General features: G+C 47.8%; 1 protein-coding gene across 2 annotated transcripts in view; it reads right to left on the bottom strand.

Annotated features, from left to right (window-relative positions):
- Positions 1–1,899: 1,899 nt before the first annotated feature.
- The window catches only part of GSG1L (GSG1 like), a 141,503-nt gene continuing 129,251 nt past the window's right edge, over positions 1,900–14,151 (bottom strand). The window contains exons 6-8 of one of the 2 annotated variants that reach the window (XM_074965603.1): positions 13,285–13,378; positions 2,961–3,366; positions 1,900–2,374 (exon numbers count right to left, since the gene is read on the bottom strand). In XM_074965603.1, the coding sequence (XP_074821704.1) occupies positions 1,992–2,374; positions 2,961–3,366; positions 13,285–13,378 (883 nt within the window). In that variant the 3' untranslated portion in view covers positions 1,900–1,991. Of the gene's footprint in view, positions 2,375–2,960; positions 3,367–13,280; positions 13,379–14,151 lie in introns of both variants that reach the window. The other variant, XM_074965606.1, reaches the window with a different exon arrangement.

Here is a 14,151-nt window from a genome sequence, read left to right as displayed (position 1 = left end):
GATGGAGTGGATCAAAACAAGAAATAGACCAGATTTGTTTTGTATTCATTTGCTCTCCCCTTCCTCCCTCCCTCCCTCTGTGAAGTCCTGCCTGAAATACCAGAGGGAGGGATAGCTTAGTGGGTTGAGCATTGGCCTGCCAAACCCAGGGTTTTGAGTTCAATCCTTGAGGGGGCCATTCTGTGTGAAAGTTGTTTGTTTCTCCTTGATGTAAAGCCACCCCCTTTGTTGATTTAAATTCCCTGTAAGCCAACCCTGTAAGCCATGTCATCAGTCGCCCCTCCCTCCGTCAGAGCAACGGCAGACAATTGTTCTGCGCCTTTTTTCTGTGCAGACGCCATACCACGGCAAGCATGGAGCCCGCTCAGATCACATTGGCATTTAGGAGCACATTAAACACCACGTGCATTATCCAGCAGTATATGCAGCACCAGAACCTGGCAAAGTGAAACCGGGTGAGTAGGCGATGTCAGTGCGGTGATGAGAGTGATGAGGACATGGACACAGACTTCTCTCAAAGCACGGGCCCTGGCAATGCAGGCATCATGGTGCTAATGGGGCAGGTTCGTGTTGTGGAACACTGATTCTGGGCCCGGGAAACAAGCACAGACTGGTGGGACCGCATAGTGTTGCAGGTCTGGGACGATTCCCAGTGGCTGCGAAACTTTCTCATGCGTAAAGGCACTTTCATGGAACTTTGTGACTTGCTTTCCCCTGCCCTGAAGTGCATGAATACCAAGATGAGAGCAGCCCTCACAGTTGAGAAGCGAGTGGCAATAGCCTTGTGGAAGCTTGCAATGCCAGACAGCTACCGGTCAGTTGGGAATCAATTTGGAGTGGGCAAATCTACTGTGGGGGCTGCTGTGATGCAAAGGTCTGCTGATATCAAAGGTAGTGACCCTGGGAAATGTGCAGGTCATAGTGGATGGCCTTGCTGCAATGGGATTCCCTAACTGTGGTGGGGCCATAGACGGAACCCATATCCCTATCTTGGCACCGGAGCACCAAGCCGGCGAGTACATAAACCGCAAGAGGTACTTTTCAATAATGCTGCAGGCACTGGTGGATCACAAGGGATGTTTCACCAACATCAGCGTGGGATGGCCGGGAAAGATACATGACGCTCGCATCTTCAGGAAGTCTGGTCTGTTTCAAAAGCTGCAGGAAGGGACTTTATTCCCAGACCAGAAAATAACTGTTGGGGATGTTTAAATGCCTATAGTTATCCTTGGGGACCCAGCCTACCCCTTAATACCATGGCTCATGAAGCTGTACACAGGCAGCCTGGACAGTAGTCAGGAGCTGTTCAACTATAGGCTGAGCAAGTGCAGAATGGTGGTAGAATGTGCATTTGGACGTTTAAAAGCGCGCCGGCGCAGTTTACTGACTTGGTTAGACCTCAGTGAAACCAATATTCCCACTGTTATTACTGCTTGCTGTGCACTCCACAATATCTGTGAGAGTAAGGAGGAGACGTTTATGGTGGGGTGGGAGGTTGAGGCAAATCGCCTGGCCGCTGGTTACGTGCAGCCAGACACCAGGTGGTTAGAAGAGCACAGGAGGGAGCGGTGCGCATCAGAGAAGCTTTGAAAACCAGTTTCATGACTGGCCAGGCTACAGTGTGAAAGTTCTGTTTGTTTCTCCTTGATGAAACCCCCCACCCCTTGGTTCACTCTACTTCCCTGTAAGCTAACCACCCTCCCCTTCTCGCTTCAATCACCGCTTGCTGAGGCAATAAAGTCATTGTTGCTTCACATTCGTGCATTCTTTATTAATTCATCACGCAAATAGGGGGATAACAGCCAAGGTAGCCTGGGAGGGGTGGTGGTGGAGGAGGGAAGGACAAGGCCACACACCACTTTAAAACTTATTGAATGCCAGCCTTCTGTTGCTTGGGCAATCCTCTGGGGTGGAGTGGCCGGAGGCCCCCCCACTGCGTTCTTGGGTGTCTGGGTGAGGAGGCTATGGAACTTGGGGAGGAGGGCGGCTGGTTACACAGGGGCTGTAGCAGCGGTCTGTGCTCCAGCTGCCTTTACTGCAGCGCAACCATACGCTGGAGCATATTTAGTTTGATCCTCCAGCAGCCTCAGCATTGAATCCTGTCTCCTCTCATCGCTCTGCCGCCACCTTTCAGCTTCAGCCCTTTCTTCAGCCCGCCACTTACTCTCCTTAGCCCACCACCTCTCCTCCCGGTCATTTTGTGCTTTCCTGCACTCTGACATTGTCAATCTCCATGCATTCATCTGTGCTCTGTCAGTGTGGGAGGACAGCATGAGCTCAGAGAACATTTCATCATCGGTGTGTTTTTTTCGCCTTCTAATCTTCACTAGCCTCTGGGAAGGAGAAGATCCTGTGATCCTTGAAACACATGCAGCTGGTGGAGGGGAAAAAAGGGACAGTGGTATTTAAAAAGACACATTTTATAGAACAATGGGTACAATCTTTCACGGTAAACCTTGCTGTTAACATTACATACATAGCACATGTGCTTTCGTTCCAAGGTCGCATTTTGCCTCCCCCCACCATGTGGCTAGCCTCTCACCCCTCCCCCTTCCCCGTGGCTAACAGCAGGGAACATTTCTGTTCAGCCACAGGCAAACAGCCCAGCAGGAACTGCCACCTCTGAATGTCCCCTTAAGAAAAGCACCCTATTTCAACCAGGTGACCATGAATGATATCACTCTCCTGAGGATAACACAGAGAGATAAAGAAGATATGTTGTTTGAATGCCAGCAAACATACACTGCAATGCTTTGTTCTACAATGATTCCCGAGTATGTGCTACTGGCCTGGTGTGGTAAAGTGTCCTACCGTGGTGGACGGAATAAGGCTGCCCTCCCCAGAAACCTTTTGCAAAGGCTTTGGGAGTACATCCAGGAGAGCTGCAAATGCCAGGGCAAATTAATCATTAAACATGCTTGCTTTTAAACCATGTATACTATTTTAAAAGGTACACTCACCAGAGGTCCCTTTTCCACCTGGCGGGTCCGGGAGGCAGCCTTGAGTGGGTTTGGGGGGTACTGGCTCCAGGTCCAGGGTGAGAAACAGTTCCTGGCTGTCGGGAAAAATGGCTTCTCTGCTTGCTTGCTGTAAGCTATCTACAACCTCCTCATCATCATCTTCCTCATCCCCAAAACCTGCTTCCATGTTACCTCCATCTCCATTGAAGGAGTCAAACAACACAGCTGGGGTAGTGGTGGCTGAACCCCCTAAAATGGCATGCAGCTCATCATAGAAGCGGCATGTTTGGGGTTCAGACCTGGAGCGGCCATTTGCCTCTCTGGTTTTCTGGTAGGCTTGCCTCAGCTCCTTAAGTTTCACGCGGCACTGCTTCAAGTCCTTGTTATGGCCTCTGTCCTTCATGCCCTGGAAGATTTTGACAAATGTTTTGGCATTTCGAAAACTGGAACAGAGTTCTGATAGCATGGATTCCTCTCCCCATACAGCGATCAGATCCCGTACCTCCCGTTCGGTCTATGCTGGAGCTCTTTTGCGATTCTGGGACTCCATCATGGTCACCTCTGCTGATGAGCTCTGCACTCACCTGCAGCTTGCCACGCTGGCCAAACAGGAAATTGAAATTCAAAAGTTCGGGGGCCTTTTCTTGTCCTGGCCAGTGCATCTGAGTTGAGAGTACTGTCCAGAGCGGTCACAGTGGAGCACTCTGGGATAGCTCCCGGAGGCCAATACCATCTAATTGTGTCCACAATACCCCAAATTCAACCCAGCAAGGCAGATTTCAGTGCTAATCCCCTTGTTGGGGGTGGATAAGGAAATCGATTTTAAGAGCCCTTTAAGTTGAAAAAAAGGGCTTCGTCGTGTGGACGGGTGCAGGGTTAAATCGATTTAATGCTGCTAAATTTGACCTCAACTCCTAGTGTAGACCAGGGCTAAGTGCATTAGCAGGTGGCTGTGGAGTGGGCTTTTTGTTTTGTTTTGTTTTTCTTAAAGAATGGTGAGCAAACTCAAAGGCCTATGTATTTACCAATGGCATTGCCTGTGCTCTGTCATTGCTCCAGTGAACAATGGATCGGGATCTCCAGTAGGTAAAGGCATCACCAGTTATTTGGAAGATACATTGTTGATGGTGAGAGAAACAAAAGAACATGACTTATCCTGGAACACTTCAAATTAGTTCTGGACAGGTTGTAGAAATATGATTGGTTTTCTGGGGGACAGTGGCACAGAAATCAAGGGGGGATGTTCCGAAGAGAGAATATCTCCATTGCCGAAAATGTTTGAGTGAGATTTTGGGGGGGTATATTGAATTGATATGGAAAATTCATTCTAGATATATCAACATTAATCAGACCCATGTCTGCATTGCTAAAAATTTGTGGAGTGGGTTTGGACTGAGACAGAAAATGTGACTCTTGAGGAAGTGACGTCAAACCTGAGTTGGCCCCATGTAGTGATACATTTTAATCTACCGTTTCCCTTACAGTGTAAGATGCTACACAGTGTGGGTAAGGGGGACCGGAATCTGGCACTATATTGATGGGGCATATTCATGATAGTCAAGTGGTTATATGCAAAGGTCTATTGAATCCTGCTGGCTGTCAAATGAGATCGGCAAAGTTGGAGGAATCTGATGACTCGAGGGCTGTGTCCTGTTCAGCTGCTGGCTAGGCCTGTGCTATTGTGCAGGGATTGCAGGACCCTGGAAAAATTAATAACAAAAGAGGAAACACATGTAACCCCCAAAGGGGCAAAAATGAAACCCAAAGTTCCATTCATGACTAGAGTCTCCAGAGAGCTCTGGAGCTGGCCTGTTTTCAAACAGCTATTTTCACAGGGGGAAGAGGAACAATTTTTGCATGGCTTTTCTATCGGTTTAAAGATTATTGGGTAAGAAGTAGAAGGTGAAAGAATGAATCAAGTTGACATTTCCATTACCAACAGGAGATCAGTTTGTGGTCAGACTTCATGGAGAAGGATGCTGGATGCTACCAGGACTATTTATTACGTCTTAACACTGTCAGAGCGATGAAATAGCTGCTATTATTCATCTCCCCGGGACAGTAATGCATTTGTGAATATTAAAGCAAAACATGGAGATCTGATCCAAACCTCTGACCCTCCAAAGTATTTATCTGAATATGGAAACATTTTAGTCTTTCTCATTTGGACACTGAGAAAATGAGCCCTTCACAATTAGGCTGCGAGCTGTTAAGATGCATTATTTTGCTTGCTGTTCCAGTGGTTTGATAATGAAATGCAGCTTCCCTTTCAAAGGCCATACTGTCTGCAGTCTGTGTCGTGTCCGCTATGTGCATCTTGGGCTGCCTCCTTTCAAAGTCTCTTGTGTTCATTCTTTCACCCTTGAGAGTTGATGTAAGAGCACTGATGAGATCTGTGGTGCCGTGACCTGCCTAGGAGTGCACAGACCGGGTGCAGAAGGATTTATACATCCCAGCACGTGGTGCATGCAGTCTGAGCCTAGCAGGAATTACTGATGTGAGAATGAGACACACCTGAACACAAGGCCCCTGACTCTACAGTGCTTTGTTCCTGCACTTGGCAATGGGTCAGAGATGAGAGGCAGAGGTGGGTGCCTTTAAGGCACCTTTGCCTCTGCCTAGTTCTGGGCTCAGCCCCCAGCACAATTTAGAGCAGCCCCAGCCTGCCTCTGACGTGCCCCTATGCCCTGGCTGCAAGGGGATCTGGGGTAGCATTGTTCTGTCAGTGACAAGAGTATTCTGAGAGGGCCATTTCCACCCCTTTACATTGCCAGAGCTGCACCATCTGGCAGGCTTGGCACCAAGGGCAGTAACCTTCCCTCCACGTGTTTTAAGGGGGACTCTCCAGCACAGTACTGGCTATGGGAGGCATATTGTGCATGTGTGATTCTCCTCTCTACTGGGTGCTCCAAGTTTGGTCGCAAAAAGGAAGCAAGTGTCCAGTGTGAGCTGCAAACCACTTCTTCTTTGCTCAGGGCTACTTCCTTCCTTTCTCCCCAGCAATCTTTCTTGAGTCCATTTGCTTTCCCTGTGTCCCAGAGAGGTTTTCACAGCCTTTCTGCTTATTTGTAACTGGCCAAACTGAACCACCCCTCCTCTGGAAACCTTCCCACTGTACCAATGCCTGTTTAACATGTCATGCCATATGGAAACACAGTCTGTCTAAAACAGGAAGCATTTATTAATGAAAACAACTACAAATGATGGACACAAATAAACCGGCTTCCATGAAGTTTGAGTCCCTGCTTTGGCTCCCTTGTTCACCAGGAACCACATCCTGCCTGGAACTCTAGAAAACGTACAGATATCTAGTGGCCAGATGATGTGCTGCATGTGAACATATCCTAGACTGGCCTGGCCTGATCATTCCCTGCTTCCCAGAGTCTTATATCAAAACCCCCTGATGATGAGGCACCAGCTCGCCAGCCCACTCCAGCAAAACATGCACATGGGATTGGGAACGGCAAAGAGGAGACTCCCTTTAGGCACTTTACCAATGTGTAAGTGGAATTTTGACTGTTCATGGGAGCATTTGAGACAGAACCGACCTCACTGAGGGAAGCCCGGTGATTGTCAGCCTACCCACGAGTATATTGGAGTATGGAGTCACCAGAAAAGAAGTAAGCTCTGGTTTACACTGGCAGGTGCTGGAAGCATGAACTGGAGGTGTCAGTAGGTACACCTGGAAGAAGCGCTGACTCTGCTGTGTCCAGGGCTGGCCTTACCATGAGCTTCCCATTTCCTGCTGCTTTCCTGAACCCACTTGAGGAGAATAGGCTGTCAACTGAAGTAGTAGGAGCCAGTTAGGCGCTTAAGATGCTGATATCTTCCCTCACTCAGGCCCTGCTACCAGCCTGCTTATTTGTTCCCTTCAATTGAGTGAGAGCCACTGTAGGTGGCATAGAACAGCAGTCATGAGTGAAAGAAGAAAACGCCACTCTGGGGCAGCATTCAGAAAAAGAAAGAAAGCAAAGAAAGCAAAGGAAGCTTTTCTATCTAAGCTGGAAAGAGTTTTCCTGAGATACATAGACACAAATGTTCATGGTGAGCCTTCCGGCCCCAGTAAGGATGTGAGTGGTGAGGAGATGCCTGATCTTCCAGTTAGTCAGAGTGCAGGTTACCTGGCAGCTACTGCAGCATCCATATCTCCATCTCAAATGGATGTAACCATGCACATTCCTGAAAAAAAGCGTAGATCAGAGAAGAGTGTGGTGGAGGCGCAAGAAACGGCTGCTGCTGAGTTTAGTTCCTTAAGTCTAGATGATCCAGGGCTGTGGACCCACTTGAGCAGTAGCCTGAGGGACTTCCTTGTACTGCATGGGCCACAGCAAGTGAAAAACTTCATGTTCCCCAAAGACAATAAAAATAGAAGTTTCCATCCAACACGTTTACTGGCGTGAAATCCCCAATGACGACAAAGTGGAGAGGCCACGGCTTATGTACTCAAAAACCAAGAATGCTGCATATTGTTTTTGTTGCAAACTCTTCCAGTCTAATGTTCCAGCCACACTGGGTTCTAAAGGAACAAAGGACTGGAAAAATCTGGCTAGAAATCTGGCATGCCATGAGAAGGCAGCAAATCAGCAGAGAGCAGTCCATAGGTGGAAAGAGCTTGAGATGAGACTAAAGTTAAAGGCCACCATAGATAGTCAGCATCAAGAGAAGATTGCATCAGAGTCTCTTTACTGGCAAAATGTTCTGAAAAGGCTCACTGCCATTGTGAGAATGCTTGCTACCCAAAACCTAGCACTGCATGGTACTTCAGATCAGCTGCATGTGCCAAACAATGGAAACTTCCTTAAAATTGTGAAACTGATTGCTGAGTTTAATGCTGTACTCCAGGAGCACCTAAGAAGAGTCACCACCCAAGAAATGTACACACACCACTACCTTGGAAAAACAATTCAAAATGAGATCATACAGTTACCAGCAACAAAAACAATTCAAAATGAGATCATACAGTTACCAGCAACAAAAGTCAAACAGAAGATTGTGGCAGATCTGAAGTCAGCAAGATATTACTCTGTTATTCTAGACTGCACACCTGACATCAGCCATATGGAACAAATGATTTTAATGGTGCGTTTTGTAACAACAACAGAACCTAGTGAAAATGTCCTTGCAATGGTGACTGTCAGAGAGCACAGAAGCAGGCTGAACTAGCAGAGTGAGAGAGCAGCTAAGATTCCGGGAAGGACTGAGAGGTCAGGAAAAAAACCAACCTGATGGGGACACAGAGACATAAAAAAATGGATTTCACCGAGTTGCTTAATAGATTTGTCATGCTTCACAGAAGACAACACAGACCCTTTGTGTTAAACTACAGGTCATGGTTAATGTGTACAAAAGGGAATCCTGCTTTTATGATCTTTGTGGGAAAGGTGGATTAACTATAAAAATATGCATCAAAGATCGTACATAAAATATTTATGAGAGGGTGACAGAGCACTAAGTAAAACAAGCCTTTCTTATGAAATTTAACTGAGGAAAGTTTTTTGCCTTTTGGTAGCAAATGCTTTATTAGTAGAAAGCTGCTAAGAGCAACACTGACTGTTAAAATTCTGCAGACAGAGGAGTGTAACTACCACATATGCAGTTTAATGTCACTTGTATAGAGGGATTTATTAAATTTTATTCTGTTCAATTCTGTATCCATTTAAAATTTGATTAGTTTTGGGTGGGAATCCAACCCTTGAAATGGCAAGGGGATGGTCTAATGGGAAGTTCTGTTGCTTAAAAAAAAAAACCCCATCACCACAGAGTATCATGAATATTTGTTCTTTTATTTGAAATCTTATGTGACTGATCTTTTAGCTACAAAGCAAGAGGTGATAGAATTTATTTCCATTCTATCAGAAGCCAAGTGACACATTTACCAGCACTCATGTTCCGTGTAGGACATGTCAGACGTGTGTGTGTGTGTGTGTGTGGTGAGGGGGTGGAGACAGAAGGAGCATGGACAGCCCTCATCAGGACCTGCCACAGTTGCCACCTAAGGAGTACATAGACTGCTCTGTCAGTGCACCTTTGGGTTGCCTGGTGCCCCACAGTGCCATGCCCCCCACTGCACCAGCCTGCGGAGGAGCTGGCTGCACTGGGGGCAGCAGGCTTTTCAGGCCCCCAGGGCACTGGTATGCTTGGTCCAAGCCCTCCCTGTGGAATGGTGCAGCTGCTTAGCTATTCCCTAAGCCCCACAGTAGGGCCCTGAACTGAGCCCAATGACATTGTGTCATAGAAGAACTGGATGGCCAAAATGGTGCATCAGGGGCATGTTTAGAAGTGTGCAGATGACGCAATTTAAGCTCTCATCAGTGAAATGAGAAATAAATAAAGGCAATGGGTAGTTACTGATGTGGAGATGAAAGAGTGAAGTGTCCATTTCATTGAAGCTTGTTTTGAACCGAGTCCTAGATTGACTGGGAACAGACACTGCTGAACTGATGATGTACTGCTGATAAACATGGACTTAAGTCAGCTCATAAACTCAGCAGAGAATGTGTAGATTCTTGGCACTGAAAGACAAACTTCCCAGCGGGCTTCATGCAGAATGGAGCAAATGTCAGAGTGTACCCAGGTGCATGGGCTGTACTTGGCCTGAAGTTCAGAGCAAGTGACTGCAGTATGGCCACCTCGCCTGATGTATCATGAATCTCATGATATTTGGAGTCATGTGATTAGGAGTGAAGCTCAGCTTCCATTAATTACACAAGCAAATGTGAATTTTGTTAAGGAAAAGTTAGCATATGTGACTCCATTTTGGTTTGGGGCCCACCATTGTCTAAAAGCAAGCATATCATGCACCAGGAGGAGTGTTCCTTAGATACTGCATTCCTGTGAAAACCCTCCCCCTTGTTTCCAGCCTGTCTCGACTCCTGGTTTCTGTTCTTTGTCTGTTCCTAACTCCCTGCCTCCTGGCCTTGATGTGAGCCTCCCATCCTGATAAGAAAGGCTACTGGTGCACTGCTTTAGGATCATGTTGTGTAGCTGAAGTAATGGTTTAGCCCGGGGAATGTACCTAGCAGGGATAGGTGGTAGATAAGGGAAGGGTTTGTCTATTGGCTAAGGTTTCCGATGCACGAGGGCAACATGCTCTGCTAAAAGGTATATAATCTCTGTATAACCTGCATTCGGGGTCCCCCTCTGACTAGCAGGGGGGCACCACGCTCGAGCGTAATAAACTTAGTATCTTTGGGAACTCTGCAGTTGTGGACTTTGTTTGTGTGCCTCAGCATAGACTCGAACTGTGCATGACCTATCGGGTATAATTCGCAGCAGTTCCTGTGCGTGACCTATCAGGTATAATTCGTAACAGTTTGTGTGAGTGACCTATTAGGTATAATTCGTAACAGTTTCTAGTCCTCATGCAGAAAGATGTGATAATGTGGCTCCAAAAGGCCCAGCACCCAAAGGCAAGGAATGATTTTTAAAAGATAACAAGTAACCTGATTTTGGGGACCTGATTTGTGATTTTTGAACACTTGGGGATGTCACTACCGTGAATGTCATGCAAAAGGAGGAGCTGCAGGGCACAGGCTGAACCACCCAGCTGGTCTCATTGACTGAGAATTACTAGGGCTGGTTGAACATTTTCTGTTGAAAAAAATTTTTTTTTGATGGAAATTTGTTAAACAAAATTTGTCATGCAAAGTGTTGCCTTTCCTTGAACATTTTTCAATTTTTCTGTCAGAAATCTGAAAACCTCAAAACTGAAAACTATTGATCAAAACCTGAAAAATTTCAATTTTCATTTCTTTGACAAAATAAACCCAGATTTTCGGTGGGGGGAAAAATACATTGTCCAGCCAGCTCTAATCGTTACCCCAAATCTATTGCTATATAAATGTTGAACAGGACTGGCACAAAACATGGGCATGTAAAGTGACCATGGCTGTGGTTCTGAGAAATCAAACCCTAGAGGAGGGGCCCTGCTTTGCTATTAAGCTGTGACAAGATGATGCACACAGCTGGACGCTGCAGTGCTCCACAAGGGGCTGTTCTGCAGCCAGGGCTTCCAGGAGCCCAGCAGCACATGGCCCAGCCCCTTCCCATGGCCACATCCTCCGCACAGTTCCTTTACTGCAGGGCAGAGGGGGCCATAGGCAGCTGCACACCACCCTGGGATTCCCTGGGGGCAGGGGAACACTCTGGTGCAGGGTCTGTGGCACCGAGGATTGGAACCGGGAGCAGAGAAGAACCAGGGAGATTAGGCCAGGATCAGGAGCAGCTACCCTGACCCTGGCAACTGAGATGTGAACCCCTTCTCAGCCTGGAGCCAGCTGCTCCTCCACCTGAGTCTTAGTAGCTCACTGAGCTCCCCGTACAGAGCACCCACCCTGCTCCTATCCCTGACATCCTGCTCCCCAGGCAGAGTTCCCACCGCCACCTCCCTCAACACCCTGATGTCCCTGTCTGCCCCGGCTTTCCTCACTCCCCAGGTGTGGTATGGTGCTCAGTATGGTCAGGTTTCACTCTGCCCACCCCCATTCAAAGTGAACTTTCACCACCTCTGCTCGGGGGGCTCTTTGGTTGTTTTATGCTGGTGACCTGGCACGGAGCAGCAGGAATGGGACCAGCAACTGGCCATCAAGTCTGTGAGAGGAGCATGTTCTGTGTCTTTTGGGGGAAATGCTGCCCGGGAGGCCTCCCCTTTCTAAAACTCTTGCTCACTGGCTGCACAGAGGATGGTTAGGGCAGTCGTGCAGAGAAAGTGAGTCTCTACAGCCTGCTGTATCTCAACAATGGCCAGAACACCACCAGAACGTCCTCTCAGGCTGTTGGGAAGTTGCACGTGGCCCCGCTAAGACCAGGTGAAAGAACGTTGGAGCCAGGCTGTTTTCCTCTTGCTCTCCTGAGTAGAGCCTAATGGACAATCTTTGGGTTTATTCATTGCTCAGTAAGTTTGGGGACGTTCCTGCTGCCAACCCTATATCTCCTTGTGTCAGATTGTCCCCAGAGATAGCCATGTGCAGACCATATAGAAGGTTAGTTGGAGGGACAATGTGGCCTTATGCTATAGCAGAAGTATACTGTAACTGGTGGTATTAACCACTTGGACCTGACTGTGCAGAGGGCTCTTTGGAGACCGTCAGGATTCTCCCTCGTTGCACCTCGGAGAGGTGTGGTACAGTGGTCATAAAGGGGTTAACTGGGTTGATTTGGTACGCGCTCCATCCCACCCTTACTTCCTGTTTAGTCAGTGTGTGTTTCCCCTCCCACTCAGCTTGCATAGAGGTGAATGAAGCAGCACACTCCCAGCCTGCAGTACTGTAAGCAAAGTGTGTTTCTTGTGCACTGAGGGGTCCCTTTACACAGGGAAGGAGACAGAGGAGTAGCTCAGGAGCACTTCACGCTGGAGGCAATGGGCACTCCGGGAGAGAGGCAGACAGCCAGGTGTGCATAACGGATGCCTGTTAGAGACTGTACTTGCGCAAGCAGCCCTGTGCCTTGGGCCAGACCAGGCTCTGTGCATGGAGATGGCAGGTAGCAGCACTCTGCTGCCATGGCTCCTCCCACTCACAGAGATAGCTCTGTCTCAGTCCACTGGTTCTGCTGCAGAGCCCAGAAGCAGAAGCCATGAATAGGGGAAGCTCTAATCCAGGAAAACTGAGAAGCTGAGAAGTGTACTGATGTGGGCCGGGACTAGCAGCACCCTCATCAGTGAGGCTAAGCAGCGTCTCCCTTGGCCTGGGCAGGAGCTGTTCCTCCAAAGCGCCATGTGTGAATGGAGCCTGAGCTCCAGCCTGCACAGCCCACACGGCTCCTCTTGGGTTCCAGACCATGCTGCCTGTCTCCATTAGCTAAGGGAACCTCCAGACCTCTTCTCCCCTCTGCCACTGCAGGAGAAGCTCCTCTGCATGAAGTTGGCCTTCTCTCACAGGCCCACTGGCTTCAGCAGCAGGTAATGGCTGGAGACTCCTTGGCACAGCCTGTCATAAGACTGAGTGTGGGGGCAGCTGGGTGAGTGTGTTTGGTGGGTTACGCATGCAGGAGTAGCCCCATTTTACAGATACCGTAGCCAAGCATGTAGATTTGACAGATCCTTTTTCACTGTAGCTAAGTGGCTGAAACTTGAATCTACTCTATTACAGGTAATCACTAGCAGCCAGCATGGATTTACCAAGAACACATCATGTCAAAGCAGCTTGATTTCCTTCTTTGACAGGGTAACTGGTTTGGTGGATGGGGGAATGTGGTGCACCTAATATACCTGGACTTCAGCAAGGCTTCTGCCACAGTTCCACATGACATTCTGATAAGTAAGCTGGAGAAATGCATTAAGTGGATACACAATTGGTTAAACAACCACAAACAAAGACTAACCTACTAATGGAATGATGACATATTCAAGGGCAGTCTCATGTGGGGTTCCACAGGGATCTGTTCTGGGTCCGGTGTGGTTTAACATCTTTATTAACGATCTGGAGGTAGGAATAGAGAGCAGAATGATCAAATTTACAGATGACACAAAGCTGTGGGTGGGGAGGGGGGCGTTTGCCAACACTTTGGAGGATAGAGCTAAAATTCAGGGGGATCTTGATAAATTGGAGAACTGGGCTATAGACAATAAAGTGAAATTCAACAAAGACAAATGTAAGGTGCTACACTTAAGGAAGAAAAACCAAATACACAAATACAGAATAGGGAATAACTGGCTTGGCAGCAGCACTGCTGAGAAGGATCTGGGAGTTGTGGTGGATCACAACCTCAACATGGGTCAGCAATGTGATGCTGTTGCAAAATAAAGCAAATGCTATTTTTGGTTGCATTAACAGAGGCACAGCATGCAAGCCACAGGAGGTGACAGTACTGCTCTATTTGGTGCTGATTTGGCCGAAGCTGGAATACTGTGTCCAATTTTGGTCACCAACGTATAGAAAGGATGTAGAAAAACTGGAAAGGATCCAGAGGTGAGCGACAAAGATGATCAAAGGGATGCAAGCCATATGAGCAAGGCTGAAGGAACTGGGTATGTTTAGTTTGGAAAAGAGGAGATTAAGGGGGGAACATGATAGTGGTCTTCAGATACTTGAAAGGCTGCCATAAAAAAGATGGAGAAAAGTTGTTCTCGCTTGCCACAGAGGACAGGACGAGAGGCAATGGGTTCAAACTACAGCACAAGCAGATTTAGACTGAATCTCAGGAAACACTTCCTAACTGTAAGAACAGTAGGACAATGGAACTCGCTGCCTAG

The sequence above is a fragment of the Natator depressus genome, chromosome 10 (assembly GCF_965152275.1).
Source record: "Natator depressus isolate rNatDep1 chromosome 10, rNatDep2.hap1, whole genome shotgun sequence".
Taxonomy (NCBI): Eukaryota; Metazoa; Chordata; order Testudines; family Cheloniidae; genus Natator; species Natator depressus.
Note: the sequence above shows the minus strand (reverse complement) of the source record. Positions and strands in the feature narration are given on the sequence as shown.